This window comes from Phocoena sinus, chromosome 17 (assembly GCF_008692025.1).
Source record: "Phocoena sinus isolate mPhoSin1 chromosome 17, mPhoSin1.pri, whole genome shotgun sequence".
Taxonomy (NCBI): domain Eukaryota; kingdom Metazoa; phylum Chordata; class Mammalia; order Artiodactyla; family Phocoenidae; genus Phocoena; species Phocoena sinus.
Window position 1 is genome coordinate 17277759 of NC_045779.1, and position 23766 is coordinate 17301524.

General features: G+C 40.4%; 1 protein-coding gene across 4 annotated transcripts in view; it reads left to right on the top strand.

Moving 5' to 3' along the window:
• Nucleotides 1–742: 742 nt before the first annotated feature.
• TERF1 (telomeric repeat binding factor 1) overlaps nucleotides 743–23766 on the top strand; it is a 38789-nt gene continuing 15765 nt past the window's right edge. For 2 of the 4 annotated variants that reach the window (XM_032609932.1, XM_032609936.1), the window contains exons 1-8: nucleotides 750–1071; nucleotides 5692–5787; nucleotides 12017–12138; nucleotides 13655–13741; nucleotides 17771–17920; nucleotides 18666–18778; nucleotides 21871–21930; nucleotides 23634–23725. In XM_032609932.1, coding sequence (XP_032465823.1) covers nucleotides 768–1071; nucleotides 5692–5787; nucleotides 12017–12138; nucleotides 13655–13741; nucleotides 17771–17920; nucleotides 18666–18778; nucleotides 21871–21930; nucleotides 23634–23725 — 1024 coding nt within the window. In that variant the 5' untranslated portion in view covers nucleotides 750–767. Of the gene's footprint in view, nucleotides 1072–5691; nucleotides 5788–12016; nucleotides 12139–13654; nucleotides 13742–17770; nucleotides 17921–18665; nucleotides 18779–21870; nucleotides 21931–23633; nucleotides 23726–23766 lie in introns of all 4 variants that reach the window. The other 2 variants (XM_032609934.1, XM_032609935.1) reach the window with 2 other exon arrangements.

Here is a 23766-nt window from a genome sequence, read left to right on the forward strand (position 1 = left end):
TCACTTATTGTTGTAAAGCTGAATGCTATAGTCTATTTCAGGCCCTGAATAAAATTCATTCCCATAATAATATACTCTTCCTAGAGCGATAATTCGGAAAATTTGGTCTCCAGACAAGCAGCCTCAGTATCACTGACCTGCGAACTTATCACTTGCAAATTCAAGGATCCCAAGCCAGATCTACAGAACAAAAACTCTGGGGGTGGAGGCCGGCAATTCGTGTTTTTAACAAGCCTAGGGGCTTATTTTGATGCCCCTTAAGGTTGGAGAAGCACGGGTCTAAGTCTGTTGGAAGAGTTTTGGTTCGTGATCGCACAGTAACTGTTAAGTGAATACCAGGATCTAAAGTGTTACGCTCGGAAAATAGTGACAAGTTTTAATCACCTATCTCATTTTTGAAGCACACTGAGGGTAAAATGTTTTTCCATTTTAACTAACCGTGTTGTTGTTGTAGTCAGTGTTGCATTTTAGCACGAGAATAAAGCAGTCCCCCGCTCCCCGACCTCCTGTTCTCTCTCCGCATCCAGCCAGAACTTGTCTAGTTTACCAACAAAACTGCACCCTTGGGTGGCGGGGAATTCAACATCCAGAGGCGGGAGCAGATTTCGGCCAATCAGAAGCCAGGTTCGAGCCGCTCACCCATCCCGGTGGTGTGTGATTGGTGGTTTCCCGCGGGCGGAAGAGACCCTCCGAGGCTCCGCCCCGCGCGGCGCGAGCCAATCGTCGCTCCGCGCAGGAAAAGACAGAAGCAGTGCGAGAGATGTAATATGGCGGAGAACACCGCCTCAGCGGCTCCGAGCCCGCGAGGGCTTGCGGATGGGGAGGATGCAGGTTCCCTGGAGGAGCGGATGGCGGAAACGGCGAGAGATGATCAGGAGCAGTTTGAGTGCCAGGAACTGCTCGAGTGCCAGATGCAGTTGGCCCCTGAGGAGGAGGAGGACGCGGGCCTGGTGGCTGAGGCCGAGGCGGTAGCTGCCGGCTGGATGCTCGATTTCCTCTGCCTGTCTCTTTGCCGGGCCTTCCGTGACGGCCGCTCGGACGACTTCCACCGCACCCGCGACAGCGCCGAGGGTGAGTGCGGGGCGCGCCCGGGCCGGGGGCGGGGACCGCGGCGGGCTGCCGAGGCCAGGTTTGCGGCGCTGTCCTCCAGGGGGTCGGGGATCGGGCTGCTGCGGCGCCCGAGCGGAGGGCCCCCAGCTCAGAGTTGATCGTTGGTTCCAATCCCGCATCCGCCTCCTTTCAGCTCCTCAGTTTTGCTCAGATTCATTAGAGTTGAAAGAGGGTTAAGTGAGATAAAATGAACAAAACTGCACCGAATCCAGTGTCCAGTTCCTTTTGTCGCCTGTGGCGCTTGTGTTTCTTGCTTTTTTCGGCAGAGATACTCCTGTAATGGCATTTATTTAACAAGTCACTGTGTCCTAGGCATCAGTGTTTTCTGTTACTTCGGGAGCTATCTAAACCTGGTTTAGCCCGCTGGCTCCGTATAGGCTTCAGAATAAAAGTAACTGACAATGAAATCGACCGCCTACACAAGACAGCCTGTAAGCGATGGACAGAGACCTTGACGCCTAGAGAAGGCTAGCTGGCTTTTTGAATGATAACAGAAAGATGCTCTGGTATTTATATGAGTTGGCCGTCAACTTATTGCAGCCGAACGCAACCCCAAGATACTATTTAGTAGGAAATCAAATACCTCAGAAAACCGTATTGGTACATTTCAGCTTCACGGTTATCCCGTGAGTTAGGCAAGTAATCTCAGTTTATAGAGGAGTGAACTAGTTAAAACAACCTAAAGCATTGATAGGTTAAAGGGTTGTTCCAGACGCGTGCCTTATCTTCCAATTCAAGAAGCTTTCCTCCGTGTCACAGATAACACTAGAGCCATGGTTAATTAACATTAATTAGGAAGTTAAATCCTGGAATGAAGCCAGTTCATTTAATAATTCGAATTATTATAAAGGCCTCTTTGGGGAGGAGGCTAAAATTATCTATGTGTTAATGAATTTGAATTGGAAATATCAGTATGAGCTCCTGTTTATAACATATAGAAATATCAATGCATATTATACATATATAGACACAGGTTAGGATATACTCATATATTTCCTTGTTCTGTCAGATGAAAGGGTGTAGAAGCAATGTAACCCTAGCAGCAAGGGGTACACTCAGCACTCACGTCTTGGTTTCCAATACCATTCTTCAGAGAAATGGCCTGATTCTGGGACTGGGACAGGAAATATACAAGTTGAGCCTGGAGCATCTTGTAACAGAAGGTAAAATGCTAAAAACAAAGCAAAACAAAACCCCCAAAGAAACAAAAAAATCCCACAATTATGGGAGTAGTACAAAGGGACACGGGAGCCAACCGCAAGGGCTCCCAATGGCCAAAGCTGAAATAACTCGAGCAAGAAAATACAGTTGACCCTTAAACAACACAGGTGTGAACTGCACCTGTCCACTTACAAGCCAATTTTTTTCTCAGTAGTAAATAAGACAGTACTATGCAATCTGTGGTTGGTTAAACTGGGAATACAGAGAGCCGACACTGGGATTTTCAACTGCTCAGAGGGTCAGCGCCCCTAACCCTGGCATTGTTCAAAGGTCAACTGTAGTGTTGGATTATAACCCAACATATAAAATAAATATCCATAAAGTTCATACTGATGTAAATAAATGGTGGAATAAATATACAAATGGAAGAAGAGACAAATCTCCGACGCAGAAGAATTCCAGGTAATTCGTGTAGCTACTCTGTCCTCAAGGAGGTGGAGCGTAACTCCCCACTCCTTAAGTGTGGGCTGCGAAGAGCACAGGATACAAAGGGGGAGAAAGTAGAGAAAGCTGACAGACACTGGCCCACCTAGGTAATCAAGGTCAGCGTCAGCAGTGATAGCTAGTAGCATGTACGCTTGATACAGTGTGATGAAAATGGAACTTTACTTCTGTGACCCTCCTCCCCAAACCCCATAACTCTAGTCTAATCATGAGAAGAATATCAGACAAATCCCAATAGAGAGGTACATTGTACAAAATACCTCAAAATTGTCAAGGTCATCAAAACCAGGGAACGTCTGAGAAACTGTTACAGCCAAGAGATGCCCAAAGAGACATGATGACTAAATGTTATGTGGTGCCCTGGTTGGGATCTTGCAGCAGAAAAAGGACATTAAGTAAACACTAAGGAAATCTGAATAAAGCATGGACTTTATTTACTAATGTATCAATATTGGTTAATTAATGTAACATGGAATACTAATTAATGCAAGATGCTAATAACAGGGTAAACTGGGTGGAGGGTATATGGGACCTCTTTACTATCTTTCTTCACTACATTATGTATATTTAAAACCATTCTAAAAAGTAAAGTTTATTTTAAAAAAAAAAAAAAAGGACCTTGTAAGGTTCTAGCCCAAGACCCAAGGAGTAATCTAGGTCACCTCCATTATTTGAAGGTTAAAGGCACAGAAACCCAGAAAGAGTAAACTTTTTCAGGTTGCATTGCTAAAACAGATATGCAAACTGTGAACATAATATTGTCTCGGTATTCCATTTTTGACTAAAAGGACTCCCTTTTATCTCTTATAGAATTTCATTTTACTACACTTTTCAAGATTGTAAACATATACAACTCTGATGCTTCCTAGAAAATTCTTAGCTCTTTCATTCCAACTCAGAATTATTCTCCCACCTCACTTATCTCAGATAATGCCTTTTCCAGACTGATATTCCTAACCTGTCTCCACCGTGGGAAGCAGTGTAGAATTGTAATTAAGAGCATGGGCTCCATAGTAAATTGTCTGAGTTTGATTCCGGGCTCTGCTGGTTTATAGCCATAAGACTTGAAACAATGACTTGGTACCACCAGTTCCCGTGGTACTACAATCTCCTCATCTGTAAAATGGTAGTAATAACGGCATCTACCTCAAAGGGCTGTTGAGAGAAGCAGATGAACCGATATGTATAAAGCAAGGTTTCCCAGCCTCAGCCTGTGGACATTTTGCACCACGTGATTCTTTATTCTGTGTATGCGTGAGGGTGGAGGGGGAATGAGGTGGAGGTTCTCCCGTGCATTGTAGGATCCTTGACCTCAGCCACTAGGTGCCAGTAGCACCCCTCCCACTCGTGACAATCAAAATTAGCTCCAGGGGCTTCTCTGGTGGCGCAGTGGTTGGGAGTCCGCCTGCCGATTCAGGGGCACGGGTTCGTGCCCCGGTCCGGGAAGATCCCACATGCCGCGGAGCGGCTGGGCCCGTGAGCCATGGCCGCGGAGCCTGTGCGTCCGGAGCCTGTGCTCCGCAACAGGAGAGGCCACAACGGTGAGAGGCCCGCGTACCGCAAAAAAAAAAAAAAAAAAAAAAAAAAATTGTCTCCAGACATTGCCAAATGTCTCCTAGGGGACAAAATCACCCCTAGTTGAGAACCACTGCTAAGTGCTTAGAGTAGTGCCTGGTATTATAGTTAAGTGCTTAAATATAGTTGTTACTGTTGCTGGTCATTAGATCCTCCCTAATGTAGTGTTTGGTTGCAGGTGAGGAAAAAGCAGATAGCCAGGTTCAACCAGGGTAGGTTTTCATTGTTTTTGTTTTGTTTTATGCCTAACAGGTACAAAGAGCAGAAGGACAGTGGTATGTAGGGTATCTGTAGTTATTGCATACATAGACTAAATATGGAGGGAAGTGAAGACACAAAGGATCTGACTTTCTTCCCTAGAATAGGTCTTCTGTTTTGCTCCTATACCATACTTACCCTTTATGACACATTAAAATTTGAATTAGTCTTTTGCATAATTTTTTGTTTAATTCCTGCCTTCTGAGACTAAAACCTTCTGAGGAGCAGGGACTGGCTATCTTATTATTCAGACATCAGTCCCTACCACTGGCCAGCAGTAGATGTTCAGTCCATGTTGAATAAGTTGTGTTTAAATTTTATATAAATGTTGTGCTCTTTTTGAATCCTATTTAATTATATTATGACTATATTTGGTCCAGATAATCTCTGGTGTAGCATAAGGTTATGGCATATTAAAATTGAGGAAATAAATACAAATAAATGTATTTGCTTGTTTCATCTGCTTAGCAGCTGCAGGACTGTTTTTTTGTTTGCTGGTTAATTTAATCTTTGTCTTTTATTGCTACATGGTAAATTCAGTGAAAACCAGGATTATGGTTTACTCAGTGTTGTATATACTTACTACCTAGCATAACATCTGGGTGGGTGTTCAAATATTGGGGAGATTAACATTAATAAATGTTTTTAAAATAAAGCTTCGTAAACTGAACAGACTCTCGCTTAACTGAAACCTTGACAGAAATAATATATTTCCTATAATATTAGGCATTTTAAGGTATAAAGTAAGATTCTAGGTAATGATTTGACACATTTTACAGTTTGGATCTAAATCTCCCTTTTCATTTAGTTTAGACTGCTACCTGTGAAAGTACGTAGTTTTCAAGATTTATTATTCTGCCTGTGAAACATCAGTTTTATTTTGAAGGAAAAGTCTTCATTGTTATTCTTTTTTGTTCTGATTTCCTAAAAATTGTCTATAAATAAAGCGTACACTCTAAATTTATGATAATCTTTGGGTGATATTTGTAACTTATTTCTCCGCAAACCACGCAGAGGCACTGATGGGTCAAGTTTGGAGTTTTGTTTTGATGTTTTAATAAGATTCACTTTCTTCACTTTCAGCTATTATTCATGGATTGTCCAGTCTAACAGCTTATCAACTGAGAACTATATACATATGTCAATTTTTGACAAGAATTGCAGCTGGAAAAACCCTTGGTAAATATGTTTTTATCTTATATTGGACATATTTCAATCTATGTCTAAAGGGGAGACAATGAGAAGAAACATGGGAGTAGTCCTTTGTTTTTGAGAGTTTGCTCACGTGTATTTGGCATGTACATCTGTACACAGACATATTTAAAGCTAGTAAAGGAAATATAATCCCTATCTTCTAGAGTGATGGTTCTCAAATTTTAGCTTGCTTCCGAATTATTAAGAGAACTTGTTAAGGAACAGAATGGTGAGTCCCCTTCTCCATCATGAGTTTCTGATTCAGTAGGGTGAGTGAGGGGCCCTGGAGTTTACATTTCTATTAAGTTCCCAGGTGATTCTCATGTTGCTGTTGGGGGACCATGCTCCGTGTACTCTTGTCTTTTTTTTTTTGCGGTACGCGGGCCTCTCACTGTTGTGGCCTCTCCTGTTGCGGAGCACAGGCTCTGGACGCGCAGGCTCAGCGGCCATGGCTCACGGGCCCAGCCGCTCCGCGGCATGTGGGATCTTCCCAGAACGGGGCAGGAACCCGTGTCCCCTGCATTGGCAGGCGGACTCTCAACCACTGCGCCACCAGGGAAGCCCATGTGTACTCTGTCTTAAAGATGTCACTGAATGGGGCTATGGTAACTTTGTGGTGACTCCTATTGCTATCATGCATACTCTTTTTCTAACTGGCAACAATGATATTTGAAACCTCTTATTTGAGCTTGATTTTAGCACTTACTTAATAAGGGAAAATGATTTTATAACTATAATTCTCTCTCTCCCTTGTCCTCATAGTTTATTTATTTTTATTTTTTAAAGCATGGATCATTCTTTTTTTTTTTCTTTTTAATTTTATTTATTTATTTATTTATGTCTGTGTTGGGTCTTCATTTCTGTGCCAGGGCTTTCTCTAGTTGCGGTAAGTGGGGGCCACTCTTCATCGCGGTGCGCGGGCCTCTCACTATCGTGGCCTCTCTTGTTGTGGAGCACAGGCTCCAGACGCGCAGGCTCTGTAATTGTGGCTCACGGGCCTAGTTGCTCCGCGGCATGTGGGATCTTCCCAGACGGGGGCTCGAACCCGTGTCCCCTGCATTGGCAGGCAGATTCTCAACCACTGCGCCACCAGGGAAGGCCCTCATAGTTTATTTTAGGTTGTAATGGCCAGGCCGGGTTCAGTTTATCAGTAATGGCTAATATTTACAGCATGGTTATTTAAAGGACCTTTTGTTTTTTTTTTTTTTACATCTTTATTGGAGTATAATTGCTTTACAATGGTGTATTAGTTTCTGCTTTATAACAAAGTGAATCAGTTGTACATATACCTATGTTCCCATATCTCTTCCCTCTTGCGTCTCCCTCCCTCCCACCCTCCCTATCCCACCCCTCTAGGTGGTCACAAAGCACCGAGCTGATCTCCCTGTGCTATACGGCTGCTTCCCAATAGCTAGCTGTTTTACATTTGGTAGTATATATATGTCCATGCCACTCTCTCACTTTGTCACAGCTTACCCTTCCCCCTCCCCATAACCTCAAGTCCATTCTCTAGTAGGTATGTGTCTTTATTCCTGTCTTACCCCTAGGTTCTTCATGACATTTTTTTTTCTTAAATTCCATATATATGCGTTAGCATACGGTATTTGTCTTTCTCTTTCTGACTTACTTCACTCTGTATGACAGACCCTAGGTCCATCCACCTCATTACAGATAGCTCAATTTCGTTTCTTTTTATGGCTGAGTAATATTCCATTGTATACATGTGCCACATCTTCTTTATCCATTCATCTGATGATGGACACTTAGGTTGTTTCCGTCTCCTGGCTATTGTAAATAGAGCTGCGATGAACATTTTGGTACATGACTCTTTTTGAATTATGGTTTTCTCAGGGTATATGCCCAGTAGTGGGATTGCCAGGTCATATGGTAGTTCTATTTGTAGTTTTTAAGGAACCTCCATACTGTTCTCCATAGTGGCTGTACCAATTCACATTCCCACCAGCAGTGCAAGAGTGTTCCCTTTTCTCCACACCCTCTCCAGCATTTATTGTTTCTGGATTTTTTGCTGATGGCCATTCTGACTGGTGTGAGATGATATCTCATTGTAGTTTTGATTTGCATTTCTCTAATGATTAATGATGTTGAGCATTCTTTCATGTGTTTGTTGGCAGTCTGTATATCTTCTTTGGAGAAATGTCTGTTTAGGTCTTCTGCCCATTTTTGGATTGGGTTGTTTGTTTTTTTGTTATTGAGCTGCATGAGCTGCTTATAAATTTTGGAGATTAATCCTTTGTCAGTTGTTTCATTTGCAAATATTTTCTCCCATTCTGAGGGTTGTCTTTTGGTCTTGTTTATGGTTTCCTTTGCTGTGTAAAAGCTTTGAAGTTTCAGTAGGTCCCATTTGTTTATTTTTGTTTTTATTTCCATTTCTCTAGGAGGTGGGTCAAAAAGGATCTTGCTGTGATTTATGTCATAGAGTGTTCTGCCTATGTTTTCCTCTAAGAGTTTGATAGTTTCTGGCCTTACATTTAGGTCTTTAATCCATTTTGAGCTTATTTTTGTGTATGGTGTTAGGGAGTGATCTCATCTCATACTTTTACATGTACCTGTCCAGTTTTCCCAGCACCACTTATTGAAGAGGCTGTCCTTTCTCCACTGTACATTCCTGCCTCCTTTATCAAAGATAAGGTGACCATATGTGTGTGGGTTTATCTCTGGGCTTTCTATCCTGTTCCATTGATCTGTCTTTCTGTTTTTGTGCCAGTACCATACTGTCTTGATTACTGTAGCTTTGTAGTATAGTCTGAAGTCAGGGAGCCTGATTCCTCCAGCTCTGTTTTTCGTTCTCAAGATTGCTTTGGCTATTCGGGGTCTTTTGTGTTTCCATACAAATTGTGAAATTTTTTGTTCTAGTTCTGTGAAAAATGCCAGTGGTAGTTTGATAGGGATTGCATTGAATCTGTAGATTGCTTTGGGTAGTAGAGTCATTTTCACAATATTGATTCTTCCAATCCAAGAACATGGTATATCTCTCCATCTATTTGTATCATCTTTAATTTCTTTCATCAGTGTCTTATAATTTTCTGCATACAGGTCTTTTGTCTCCTTAGGTAGGTTTATTTCTAGATATTTTATTCTTTTTGCTGCAGTGGTAAATGGGAGTGTTTTCTTGATTTCACTTTCAGATTTTTCATCATTAGTGTATAGGAATGTGAGAGATTTCTGTGCATTAATTTTGTATCCTGCTACTTTACCAAATTCATTGATTAGCTCTAGTAGTTTTCTGGTAGCACCTTTAGGATTCTCTATGTATAGTATCATGTCATCTGCAAACAGTGACAGCTTTACTTCTTCTTTTCTGATTTGGATTCCTTTTATTTCCTTTTCTTCTCTGATTGCTGTGGCTAAAACTTCCAAAACTATGTTGAATAAGAGTGGTGAGAGTGGGCAACCTTGTCTTGTTCCTGATCTTAGTGGGAATGCTTTCAGTTTTTCACCATTGAGGACGATGTTGGCTGTGGGTTTGTCATATATGGCCTTTATTATGTTGAGGAAAGTTCCCTCTATGCCTGCTTTCTGCAGGGTTTTTATCATAAATGGTGTTGAATTTTGTCTAAATTTTTCTCTGCATCTTTTGAGATGATCATATGGTTTTTCTCCTTCGGTTTGTTAATATGGTGTATCACGTTGATTGATTTGCGTATATTGAAGAATCCTTGCATTCCTGGAATAAACCCCACTTGATCATGGTGTGTGATGATCCTTTTAATGTGCTGTTGGATTCTGTTTGCTAGTATTTTGTTGAGGATTTTTGCATCTATGTTCATCAGTGATATTGGCCTGTAGTTTTCTTTCTTTGTGCTGTCCTTGTCTGGTTTTGGTATCAGGGTGATGGTGGCCTCGTAGAATGAGTTTGGGGGTGTTCCTCCCCCTGCTATATTTTGGAAGTGTTTGAGAAGGATAGGTGTTAGCTTTTCTCTAAATGTTTGATAGAATTCGCCTGTGAAGCCATCTGGTCCTGGGCTTTTGTTTGTTGGAAGATTTTTAATCACAGTTTCAATTTCAGTGCTTGTGATTGGTCTGTTCATATTTTCTATTTCTTCCTTATTCAGTCTTGGCACCTTGTGCATTTCTAAGAATTTGTCCATTTCTTCCAGGTTGTAAAGGACCTTTTGATGCAAATAATTCCATATTTATATTGGGTTTTACAATTTACAAAATGCTTTCCTGACAGTCTCCAGTGGTGGGCCGTAATCGCATGGAACTGTTCACTTATAAACAGACTGGGTGGCAGGAATTCCCACCCAATTAGGACCGCTCTGGGAGCCCACACGCATCCAGCTCTGGCTCATGTGGTGTGCTGTGTTGTGGGGGTGAGTTGGACCCGGACAGTCAGTGGATTAGGGCTAGAGACAAAGCAGACGTGCGGAAGACGGTAGGTAGGTAGGCTGGCTGGGCTGGTGGCAGAGGAAGAAAATGGGCCGATGTAGACCATAAGCTAACATGGTTCACAGAGCTGTCTGGTAAATTAAATGTGACAGAATGTTCTAGAAGTGCCTGGCTGGGCTTCACATATAGCAGTTGTTCATTATATTCTTATTTTCCCTTCCAACAACTTTTTCTCTCAAAACAAGGGTGCAAAAAAAATCCCCGTTTTGTGTGTGACCCCATGGTTTAATCTTGAAATTCACCAGGGTGCATCTTAGATATAATAGGCTGTGGTCAGTGATCAAGAATCACTATATTTCAAGAGAGGCAGCATTTAAAACTTAATTTTAGTTTATGTATTGGATTTTCAACTACACATGACCCTGAATTTCAAATGGAGATGTTTGTGTGTAATTTGCTAAGTAGTTACCAGCCACTGTGAGTCTTTGATAAGAATAAGCTGATAAATTCTATTTTAAGAAAGTTTAACAGTAGTACAAATATTATGTCATTAAATATTCACATAGTATTTATTTACAGCATTTTTTGTTTTGTTTTGTTTTGTTTGCGGTATGCGGGCCTCTCACTGTTGTGGCCTCTCCCGTTGCGAGCACAGGCTCCGGACGCGCAGGCTCAGTGGTCATGGCTCATGGGCCCAGCCGCTCTGCGGCACGTGGGATCTTCCCGGACTGGGGCGCGAACCCGTGTACCCTGCATCGGCAGGCGGACTCTCAACCACTGCGCCACCAGGGAAGCCCATATTTATAGCATTTTATAGGTGAGGAAACTGAGGCTTAGAAAGGCAAAATAACTTTTTCAACACCACACAGGTAGTACATGATAGAGTCTGTAATAAACTCCAAAGTTTTAAAAACCACTATACAATATCGCAACAGATGGTATATGGTGATGAGAAAGAGGAAGGAGTAAAACGGTTACTCCTTACATTTTTTTTTGTTTTTTTAAAATAAATTTATTTATTTATTTTGGCTGCGTTGGGTCTTCGTTGCTGTGCGCGGGCTTTCTCTAGTTGCGGCGAGCGGGGGCTACTCTTCGTTGTGGCGTGTGGGCTTCTCATTGCAGGGCTCAGGCTCTAGGCGCGTGGGCTTCAGTAGTGTGGCACGTAGGCTCAGTAGTTGTGGCGCGTGGACTCAGTAGTTGTGGCTTGCAGGCTCTAGAGCACAGGCTCAGTAGTTGTGCACAGGCTTAGTTGCTCCGTGGCATGTGGGATCTTCCCAGATCAGGGCTTGAACCCGTGTCCCCTGCGTTGGCAGGCTGATTCTTAACCACTGCTGCGCCACCAGGGAAGTCACTCCTTAGGTTTTTAAGCTTTGGTGATTGGAGTAATGTTGGTAGAGAGATAAGTTCTTGATTGATCCTGTTTCAAATATCTACAAAATATATAACAAGGATTTAAAGTAGTATATGCGAAAATCAGATTTTACAATAAACTAATTTCATGCTCTATCTCAATGAAGTGTGTTATACTGCAGTTAGACTTACAAACCATTTAAGAATTCTGTTATTGTGACACCTTATATAAAATATAATTTATTTCAGGTCTTAAAATCAGTATTTTAGTAGAGAAAATCTTCAGATGTTTTGTGAACTCATATATAGCCTTTTCTGTTTTTTATTTTTTTAAGTTGATTTTAATGAGGAAATTAACTTGAAAAATCTTCCCTAAACTGGTATATATGAGAGCAGTGCCTGGCACATAGTATACACTCAGTCAATGTTTAAAGAAATGAATTTATAAAAAAATTAACAAAGTAAACTTCTTCATGGCTTTCTAAGTTACTTATTTTTATTTTGGTTTTAAAAGATGCACAGTTTGAAAGTGATGAACAAATTACACCCTTGGAATCAGCCCTGATGATTTGGGCGTCAATTGAAAAGGAACATGACAAGCTTCATGAAGAAATACAGAATTTAATTAAAATTCAGGTATGAGTGTTACTTTGTGTTTATTATTATTATTTTGCTAGAAAATAAAAACAACATCTAAAGAAACTAAGAGCCACCTAATAGAAGTTGGATGGTAAACCTGTAGTAAAATATAATATAATCATTCTCTTTAGAAGTTTGATCTATGATTTATTGTCTTGACATGAGGACTAAGAGTTGGGACTTAATGTTTTCTACCTAAGTGCATATTGCCCCCACGTTGGAAAATATGCCAAATCTATTGAAAGATTACTAAACAACTTTCAAAAGCCAGTGGTTTATGCTCTCCCATTTAAAGATTACCTTTTATTTTTATTTTTTTTAAATATTTTTTTTGCCCACACCACATGGCATGCGGGATCTTAGTTCCCTGACCAGGGATTGAACCCACTCCCCCTGCAGTGGACACGCAGAGTCTTAACCACTGGACCACTAGAGAAGTCCCTAAAGATTATCAAATAATAAGAAATGAATGGGTTTTTGCGATTAAGAGAATGTAAAATTTTAACTACGTAGAGAAAATTTTAGTAGGAGTAGCCTATTAAAGAGTGAGAAACCAAAGAAAGTCATTCAAAGATATAATAGCAGGGAAAATGTTTTGTTTACAGGCAAAGTATGTACTCAGGAATTTCATAGTTAAATAAACTTTTCCTAGTTTTTAAAAAAATTTTCATGGTTGGGTAGGAGAAAATCCAGGTGGTGTCCCACCTTTTCAGGAATTAATTATTGACGGTGTGGTGACTGTCAATTAGAATTAAGACCTGAAGAGAATCGGCAGAAAAATGACTGCTGCTTTTAAGAATTTCAACCCAGGGCAAAGGGATTTGTCATGTTATCCCAATCTTTTGGAGTTCTAGGGGAAGCAGGCCTTTGCTAAATATACCAGTAAAGTTGAATGGGTTACATAAAATACATAGCAAACGTGTAATAATACATTGCTTACTGTTTGCCAGATACTGTTCTATGCACTTTTATATATAACTCTTTAATCCTCACAACTGCCCTGTGAAATAGGTACTATTATTTTCACCATTTTACATTGGTGTAAAGAAATGGAGGCACCAAGAGGTTAAATAGCTTTCCCAAGTTTACAAACCTACCCAGATGGTAATGGTGGTCCTATATCTTACCACATGTGGTATCAAAAAAGGCCAGTTTATAAAATGATTATTCAAAAGCATCTGGCTTCCTGAGTTTCTATTAGAGATTTTCCTGGGGTCCTAAGTAGCAACTTTTATATATCCTAATCATCACAAACACCATCCATCTACCCCTTCTCTCTCTTCCCTTTTGCTCAAAATGACTGTTTAGGTGGGTCCTCAATATATATAATGTAGCTCCTGACTTATTTATTAATTCTTGCCTTTAATATCATTTATCAAATCAAAATTATTAAGCTACATAAGAATATTTTAAATGAAGTAGTTTAGACTTACCTGAGTTATTTCAATATTAAACAACAATTAGATATTTTAAAAAGCAGTCTAAGGTTTGTATTTGTCATCCTGTCTTTTAGGCTATAGCTGTTTGCATGGAAAATGGAAATTTTAAGGAAGCAGAAGAAGTCTTTGAAAGAATATTTGGTGACCCAAATTCTTATACGGTAATTATTTAAATTAGAATCAGAAGTTTGGAGCCGTTTATATGAAATAAGGAAAATTGAAAGAACATTGGAGGAGAAAAGAAACGTTTTCTCTTTTAAACAGTATAGTCCAACAGAAATATAATGCCAGTCCCGTATGTGATTTTAAATTTTCTAGTAGCCTGGCTTCCCTGGTGGTGCAGTGGTTGAGAGTCCACCTGCCGATGCAGGGGATGCGGGTTCGTGCCCCAGTCCGGGAAGATCCCACATGCCGCGGAGCGGCTGGGTCCGTGAGCCATGGCTGCTGAGCCTGCGCGTCCAGAGCCTGTGCTCCGCAACGGGAGAGGCCACAACAGCGAGAGGCCCGCGTACCGCAAAAAAAAAAAAAAAAAAAATTTCTAGTAGCCACATTAAAAAAGTAAAAAGAAACAAGTAAAACTAATTTTAGTAACACTTTATTTTAACCCAGTATATCCAAAAACGTTATTCTTTTTAACAATCAATGTAAAAAGTATTGGTGAGATATTTTGCACTCCCTTTTTTGTACCGTCAGCCCTCTGTATCCTGGGTTCCATATCTGGGGATTCAACCAACTGCAGATTGAAAATATTAAGGGGGAAAAAATTCCAGAAAGTTTCAAAAAGCAAAACTTGAATTTGTCACACACTGGCAACTGTTTACATAGCATTTACATTGTATTAGGTATTATAGGTTATCTAGATATGATTTAAAGTATATGTGAGGAAATGTGTAGGTTATATGCAAATACTACACCATTTTATATAAGGGACTTGAGCATCCTTGGATTTTGGTACCCGAGGGGAGTCCTGGAGCCAATCCCATGTGGATACCAAGGTACAACTGTATAAGTCTTTGAAATCTAGGGTGTATTTTATACTTAAGGCAAAATTCAGGCTTACGCCTTTCAAGGGCTGAGTAGCCTTGTGTGGCTAGTGGCTACCATATTGAGCAGTGCAGGTGTAGGGAAATGCATTATAGCTTGCTTATTTTTCTGGAGGTTTCTTATGTTATCACTAGTTTTTGTGTGTATGTGTAATGTTAAGGTCAATAGAAGTTAATTTTTCAGTATTAAAAACAAAGTTATGAGAGCAAATTAAGCTTATTCAAAGAAATGTAGTTTTATACAGTTTTTAGTGAACTCTTTATTGAACAATAGCATACCTTTAGTAGAGTCCATGTATCATAAGTGTATAAGTAGGTGTATTTTCACAAAAGGAACACACTTGTGTGGTGACCTCCTAGATCAAGAAACAGAACATCACCAGCACCCTCCAGGCACCATCCCAACCACCTTCTCAAGGGTAACCGCTATCCTGACTTGTAACATCCAAGATTAGTCTTTCTTATTTCTGAACTTTATATAACGGAATCATATAGCAAGTTTATATTTGTAAGAGAGATACATGGTGTTGCTTATAACAATCGTTTTGTTCATTCTCATTGCTTCACTGTAGGAATATACTACAATTTATCCATTCTACTGTGGATGGACATTTGAGTTATTTCCGTATTTTGTCCATTACATTCCTTTACATGTCTTTTGTAGAAAAAATATATGTGTTTCTATTGGGTATATACTTAGGAATAGAACTGGTGAGTTGTAGGATATGCACATACTCAGTTTTAGTAGATACTGCCAGAATTTTCCAAAGTAGTTATTATCAATTCCTGCAGTAGTGTGGGAGAGTTCCAGTTGCTTCACAGACCTTATATGTGGTTTTCGTTATAGTCATTCAGGCAAATATGTAGTGCTATCGCATTGGGTTTTAATTTCTGTTTCTTTGATGATTAATGAAGTTGAGTACCTTTTCACATGGTGGTTTGGGGGAGAGGGAATCACCTTAATTCACTGAAGGACTGAGCCTTTAGTAAGGCTTATTCTATCTCTAATTTGCCCCTGTTCCTACGGTGTAACCCTCCTGAGATTTCAGCTGGAAGCCTGGTATGTTTATTGGGTTCCCTGCCCTTACTTTTTTGCCTTAGTACTGTGAGACTACTGAAAATTCCACTCTACTTGTACATCACAGAAGAGGAAACTTTATGGCCAGTAAGCCTAAGAGAGAAAGTGTTAACCTCACTAATATTCGTAATCAGGTTAATACCAAGTAATATATTGAAATAGCAATACTTCTGATTGGCAATGATTAAAAATGTCTTAGGGCTTCCCTGGTGGCGCAGTGGTTGAGAGTCTGCCTGCCAATGCAGGGGACACGGGTTCATGCCCCGGTCCGGGAAGATCCCACATGCCGCGGAGCGGCTGGGCCCGTGAGCCATGGCCGCTGAGCCTGCGCGTCCGGAGACTGTGCTCCACAACGGGAGAGGCCACAACAGTGAGAGGCCCGAGTACAGAAAAAAAAAAAAAAAAAAAAAAATGTCTTAGCATACCAACAGTTGGCTCAAAATGTGGAGAAATGATAAAAGTGCCATACCTTCCTCTCAGAAGGGTAAATTGGTACTTAAGTTTTGGAGAGCATTTTAACAAAATCAGTAAGCATGCATTCCAGCAATTCCACTTCTAGATAAATACCCTAGAGTAACTGTTTTTACTTTCACTGCATACTTTTAAAACCATGAAGCTTTATTAAAAAAATAAAAACTGAAAAAAGAAAACTAGGCTGTACTGTGACAATTGTTCTGGGATAGAGCTTGAGAAGTGGAATTTTTTTAAAGCTTTATAGCCTTATTGTGCAACCAGCATTGAAAGAACTGTTGTCTAAGAAAAACTTGTACTGTGCCCAAGAAGACATGTAGGAAAATGTTTAATAGCATTGTGGTAATAGAAAATAGCCTACATGCTTTCAACAGGCTGGAGGGAAAGGTGAATAAATGGTATATATTTTTTAAATTTTACTTTTATTTATTTATTTATTTTTGACTGCTTTGGGTCTTCATTGCTGTGCGCAGGCTCTCTCCAGTTGCGGCGATGGGGGGGGGCACTCTTTGTCACGGTGCGCGGGCTTCTCATTGAGGTGGCTTCTCCTGTTGCGGATCACGGGCTCTAGGCGTGTGGGCTTCAGTAGTTGTGGCACACGGGCTCAGCTGTTGTGGCTCGCGGGCTCTGGAGCGCAGGCTCAGTAGTTGTGGCGCACGGACTTAGTGGCTCCGCGGCACGTGGGATCTTCCCGGACCAGGGTTTGAACCCATGTGCCCTGGACTGACAGGCGGATTTTTAACCACTGTGCCACCAGGGAAGCCCCTAAATGGTTTTTTTTTGTTTTTGTTTTTGTTTTTTTTTGCGGTACGGGGACCTCTCACCGTTGTGGCCTCTCCCGTTGCGGAACACAGGCTCCGGTGGCGCAGGCTCAGTGGCCATGGCTCACGGGCCGAGCCGCTCCGCGGCATGTGGGATCTTCCCGGACCGGGGCACGAACGTGTGTCCCCTGCATCGGCAGGTGAACTCTCAACCACTGCGCCACCAGGGAAGCCCGAAACTTTCTATATTTTGCTCAACTCTCTGACATCCATGTTGATTTGATATTTATAGAATTACTAGTTACTTTCACTGTTGTACAGTATTCCATTGATCAAAAATACCATTTAGGGCTTTTATCAAAAATACCATTTAGGGCTTTACACCATTGGTATAAAGTTAAAACCATGGTAAACAATGCTATATATATTGTTTATGGATGCATACATATGTAGTGCAAGTGTAAAGGAATGCGTGGATGTGCTGAAGTTCTAAATTCAGGATAATGGTTACCTTGAGAAGAGGAAGACCAGGGTGGGGGAGGGTGCCATCAGATTATGGTAGTAAATAAGGCTTCTATTATACAGATAATTATTTATTTCTTAAACTTGGTAATGGATATTTAGGCTCATAAGGTTTTTTAATCCTTTTGCATATGTGTAAAATATTAAATTTTTTTAAGTCAAAAAATATATTGGTGGGCATTTAAAACGGGAGCATTTTTAAAACCTCTTGAGTTTTTGTTTATAAAGTGATTTTTTTCAATTAAATAATATGACAAAATTTCTAGTATTTTATTTGTGCTTTATGTGCTAGTAAGTTTCTTCTGTTTTCTTTAGCCTTTAAAAAGGAAATTGCTTATGATAATCTCTCAGAAAGATACATTCCATTCCATTTTTCAACACTTCAGCTACAACCACATGATGGAGAAAATTAAGAGTTACGTGAATTATGTGCTAAATGAAAAATCGTCAACCTTTCTAATGAAGGTATGCATATTTCAGAGAGATTCTAAACAGACTTAAGAGTAATTGTTACAATAAAGGAGAATACTTGAAATAGAAATTCTTCAAAACTAATCAGAATTTTATTTAGTGATTTTTGTAGAAGAATGTGGTGAAATGTTATAATTAGTGGATCTAAAGGGTTTATTGGTTATCTTTGTAGTATTTTTACAACTTTTCAAAGTAAAAGTTGGGGAAATTTTTCAAAATAGAAAGTTGAGGGGAAAGTTATCAAAATGAATTAAGAAATAAGTGAAAATAAATAGTTTAATTAAATTTAAATGAAATTTTTAGCATATTTTTGGGAAAAGTCAAATTGGACTGAAGGAGGGTCATTAAAATTTTTCTTTTTACATTTTATCCTGTGTTAGCCTCAAAAAGTTTTAATATGTTATACGAGAGCATTAATTTGAGATAGTTTTATTTTAAAATATATAGAATCTTTAAAAAAATTTTTTTAAAGTAATCTTTTATCTTAACACTGACTAGAGAGCATTGTCTGTATCAAGTACCTTTGCAAGGAAAGCCCTTCTCCATAATTCTTATTAACCAAGCAGGTTGCTGATGGTGATATCATAGTTACTGAGGAAAATAACAATGCACTGCCCTTTATTGACCTGTGACAAGACACTTGGGTTATGACTGTCAAAGAACAAGAAGGCTTAATTAAATGTTACTTGTTTTAAATGTCTTAATGCATCCCTTCGTCTCCTGCAACCCCCTTTTTAAGGCAGCAGCAAAAGTAGTGGAAAGTAAAAGAGCAAGAACAGCAGCTTCTCAAGATAAACCTAATAGTAATGATATTGAATTGGAAACGGAAGCTAATTTGGATATAGGAGAAAGGTTTGTAAATTCATTAGTATATTTTTTGTCTTATGAATGTAATATCTATGTAAAAGTGATGCTAGCGAACCATTGTTAATAAAAATGATTATCGAGTAGTGGGTATATTGCGTTACTGATGGCTAACATTTGGATGTTTGGGAGTGCTGTAGAGTTAGGGCTTACGCATATTCTGTTACATATGCTAAGCAAAAGTAGAGAGAAAATAGCACTGTGTAGCTAGTGTGAGTGACATCATTTATCATTCTCAGGGAACGTGAGCTCTAGAGCAGTGTTGAGGTTGAAAGCCTGAGTCATCTGTGCCCCTTAGTTCTCAAATCCTACATGCCCTCATGTGACTGTGGTACTGAGGGTTATTCTAATATGTTAAAAGATTGTTCATCTTCTCTAAGGGTAGGCTAACTGCTTCATCTGGTGCGCAAGTGCAGAAACAGTGATTTGCTCCAGCGCGGGAGGGAAACAAGCCTGTGTCAGTCCTACAAGTTGAGAGACAAGAGTTCAGTTTCTAAAATTATTTCTTCTTTAGGGATTTTCAAGGGTAATTTTTATAGAATTGGCTTTTACCTTTTGCTTTAGAAACTAACCCTACTGAAGAAGATAAACTCTACCATTATAATGATCTTTTCTACTGAACCTGTGGTCCATTCCTCCTCTTCATCTACCCTTAAACCAAGGCCAAATAGTCAAATCCTTCTGGTCTCTGGATGGATGTATTTGGCAGTGGATGTAATATTACTCTTTTCTTGGGATCATGACGTAAGCGCTGTAAGTCCCCATCTTAACTACTTATTGAGAGGTGGGGATTGGAGTCTGAGTTGGATGGACATGGCATTGGTCACACTTCAGGACTGAGCTCAGTCTTACAGTTCTTTTTGTCCCTGCCTATCAGAGCATGATCTGTTCCTCACTGCTTCATCTCCCCAAGGGCTCTATTGCAGTCTTATTGCTCATTGGGTTTTTCCTAAGACCCATTTTGAGAAGTAGGGATTTCATTTTTATTGGCTCAGTTATTTCATTTCGTTTAGGAAATCAAAGTTTAGTAGTACCAAGACCCAATGCATTCTATGGCCCAGGCTTCCTGCCTACTGTAATACTGCCTTAAAGTAAAGTAAGATTAGAACTTACCGTGATTCTTGCATATAATGAACGTGTTTCCTATGTATTCTCCTAATGTAGTACTACCCACTTATTTCAAATGCCCTCCTAGACACAAACACAGTTCAGTGTGTAAAACAGAGCTCTGGATGTTCTCATCTGTCTCTCTACCCTAACTCTCCTCCTTTACCTCACACATCCAGTTGGTTATCTCCCCAAGTGTTACGAATTCCATATCAGAAATGCCTCTCTAATCCATTCTAGCCATTTATATCCTAGGTTATTACTTAGCTTTGTGCCACACAAATCCATTCTTGATGTGACTTCCAGGGTTACCTTCCCATAAAAATAAATCTGTTTAACTCACTTCCCAGCTTAATAACCTCTGTTGGCTTTCTGTTTCCTACTTGATGAATTAGATTTTGGTTTTTTTTTTTTTTTTTTTTTTTGCGATACGCAGCCCTCTCACTGTTGCAGCCTCTCCCGTTGCGGAGCACAGGCTCCGGACGCGCAGGCTCAGCGGCCATGGCTCACGAGCCCAGCCGCTCCACGGCATGTGGGATCTTCCCAGACCAGGGCACAAACCCGTGTTCCCTGCATTGACAGGCGGACTCTCAACCACTGCACCACCAGGGAAGCCTGATGAATTAGATTTTATTGCATGGCTTTCAAAGCCGTATATAGCCCCTTTCTGGGTGGTTTTTTTTTTTTCCCCTCATATATACCTTGTCCCTAAGCATTAGCCCCTCCCTGCCCACATCCATGGCACTTTCTAGCTATACAACTTGATCTTCAAATATTACAAGTTCTTTCATGCCTTGACTCTTGCTTCAGTTTTGGATTTCCTTCTTTCTCTTCAAGGTAAGCTCTTATTTGCCATTCAAGTTCTAGCTCAAAGTTCACCTTTATAAGAAGTCTTATTGAGCTCTGAGCAGAGTTGTCACTTGTGTGCTCCCACAGCACCAAGTCATACCTCTATAGGAGGACTTATCTTCGAGAATAACATATCTGTTTACCTATCTATCTCACTAGATGGAGAGTTTTTTGGAGGTTCTTAAATAGCTTTGAATCCTTGGTGCCTGGTTCATTACCAGGCATGCATTACATCTTGTGGTGCACTAGACACAGGGAGAAAAACCAAAAACTAGAGACATGGTAAAGGTAAGAATCAAGCAAATATCAAAACCATCCTGGGAGTCAAGTTCACCAGTTTCAAGGCAAGAATGAATAAGACGTAAGTAAAGCAAGGATAGAAACAGAAGTGTGATTTCAAGGTCCGACAAATGCTGGGAAAGATGAAACCCTCATGCTGTCAATACTAGATGAAATATTTTGTTCTGGTAAAGCTTATAAACTATTTGAGGCAATAAGAATTACAGACTTGAAACAGAAACAGTAACAGACATTACATAATTTGTTGTTAAAGTTTAAAGATAGACTTAAATGCTGAAGGAGTTTGAGGGACAGCTTCAAGAAAGTGTGAACATGGAGCCGGACCTTGAAGGATGGTTAAGGTTTTCACAGGTGGATGGAAGAAGAAATGTCATTTCAGGAGAGAGGAAGAGTTCCAGTGAAGGCATCGAGCTGTAGATGGTCATGCTGTGTTTGTTGGAGCTAATTTTAACTATAGCAGAGGGGAGGAATTTTATTAAAAAGGCTGGTTGGAGACTGCTGGGGAGGATAAGAAATTAAACTTGAATTCATAGAAATAAAGATCCATGAGAGAGTTTTTGAAAGAGTGACATTGTGAATGCTCAGTTACAGCTCAATTCTGCTGAACTTATGTTTGGGGAAGACATTGATTTAATGTCTCTGGTAAGCACATCTGGGCAAAAATTATCCATGTTGTAATAGACTGTAAAGGTCTTAATTTTACCAGAGTTTCTTTCCAGAGATACGTTTTATAAGTTGAAAAATGGCTTGATTATGTGGAAAGTACAATCCTGATGAAAAGTTTCTCTTGTTTACATTCTTACAAATGTTTTCTTCTTTTAAAGTGTTAGTGACAAACAGTCTGCGGTAACTGAATCCTCAGGGGATACAGTATCCTTATTGAGGTGAAGTAAATTGACATTTTTCTTCTCTGTGTTTAAAATCTTTGAAACAATTCATGCAAACCTAGGTAGGTTATAATAACTGCCACGCAAATGGTATGGTTTGAAGAATTATCGCAGGGTCCTACTTACCTCCACAGATATTTAAGACCCTGATGGGTCTTGAAAAGCCAAACTATGGAGACCTGCGTCTTGGGAGCCTGGGTTGTTTCACATTATTTCTACAAGGAGTGCACGTGGAGGGAGTACCTGAACTTAAAGCAAATAATTAGTAAACTCTTATTCTGTCAGAAACAAGGGTGTGATGCTGGGGCAGGAAGGGGATGGAGCTTACATTTCTGATGAATGCCCCAAATTGCGATTTTATGAAATTACTTAAAAAGCTGTTTAATCTATTAGAAATGCTATAACAGACAATGTAACATGTTCAGAGAGCAGAACGTCTGCATGAATGATTTCATAGTGTAGAGCAGTTGGGATGCTAAATGGAACCGTGGGGCGGGGGTGGCTGACTTGGTGTGGAGGAGGTCACTGGAGATGAGGAGTTGAGGGGCCAGTTTGTTATCTGGGTTATCCATGGAAACACGGAAATAATTCATGGTGATGGTGGCACTCGGGGATAAAGAAAGATCTGCGAATCATGGGAGGTGCTTGGAAGGATAGTGAAAGATTATGGAGCATGGTAGATAGCGATACACCTCAGTGGCATGAATCCTCAAAGGCTAAGATTTCTGTGGAAGCAGGATCCTGAAGGTGGCATCCACTAGGAAATGGAAAGTATAAAGACCCACCTCTCGGACCCTGTGGTTTGTGGAAGATGAAGCTAATCTCTACTTAAGGAGGCCACAAAGGAGAGAAATATTGTTCCCAGGGGAGAGCTAGACTTTAGACAGACGACGAAGTTGAGACTGGCATTCCAGAGAGCACAGTTGAAAGTTTGGGGATGGCGGGAAAGCATTAGTAGGTTGTATAGAGCACTTACAGGAGTCAAAGTATAGATTTTAGGTGGTGATAAAATAGCTGCCTAGGCTTAGCTGAACTTTTTTTTTCCCCAGTTTAGTCTGTTCCTTTGTAAGTTTGAATAATACAAACATTGCAGTTGTCAAAAAATTCTGTCACATCCTGTATTTCCAAACAGTCTTACCTTTCCAGAAAGCCCTTTCTGGAATCTATGAAGATAAGTGATAACTACCATCATGTATAAAGGAATTTTGGAATTTCTCTAATTGGAATGCCAAAAGAATCTTGATTTCTGAGTAGATGAGATAGAGAAAATAAATGGGAGAGAGGGAAGTCTGAAGAAGAAAAATCTTAAGAGGCTAAAGATTAAGATGGGGCTTTAGGGCTTCCCTGGTGGCGCAGTGGTTGGGAGTCCGTCTGCCGAGGCAGGGAACGCGGGTTCGTGCCCCGGTCCGGGAGGATCCCATGTGCAGCGGAGTGGCTGGGCCTGTGGGCCGTGGCCGCTGGGCCTGCGTGTCCGGAGCCTGTGCTCCGCGATGGTAGAGGCCACGGCAGTGAGAGGCCCGCGTACCGCAAAAAAAAAAAAAAAAAAAAAAAAATGGGGCATTAGTGCAAGGAGAGCACCAAAGGGAAACAGACCAAAGTAGAAGCAGGTCCTGGATAGAGATTGAGACAAATCATCTACCTTTTTCTATAGCTTTTCTAGTCTTTGCAGAACAAGTCACAAGCTTTTGTGTTTCATTTAGGTCTCACAAAAATCTCTTCTTATCTAAGTTGAAACATGGAAACCGACAACAAGATGTTGGTAAGAAAGAGGAAAGAGCGGAAACTCTTCAAAGTAAGTACATTTATTACAGTTTTCAGAGTGGAGAATCGATA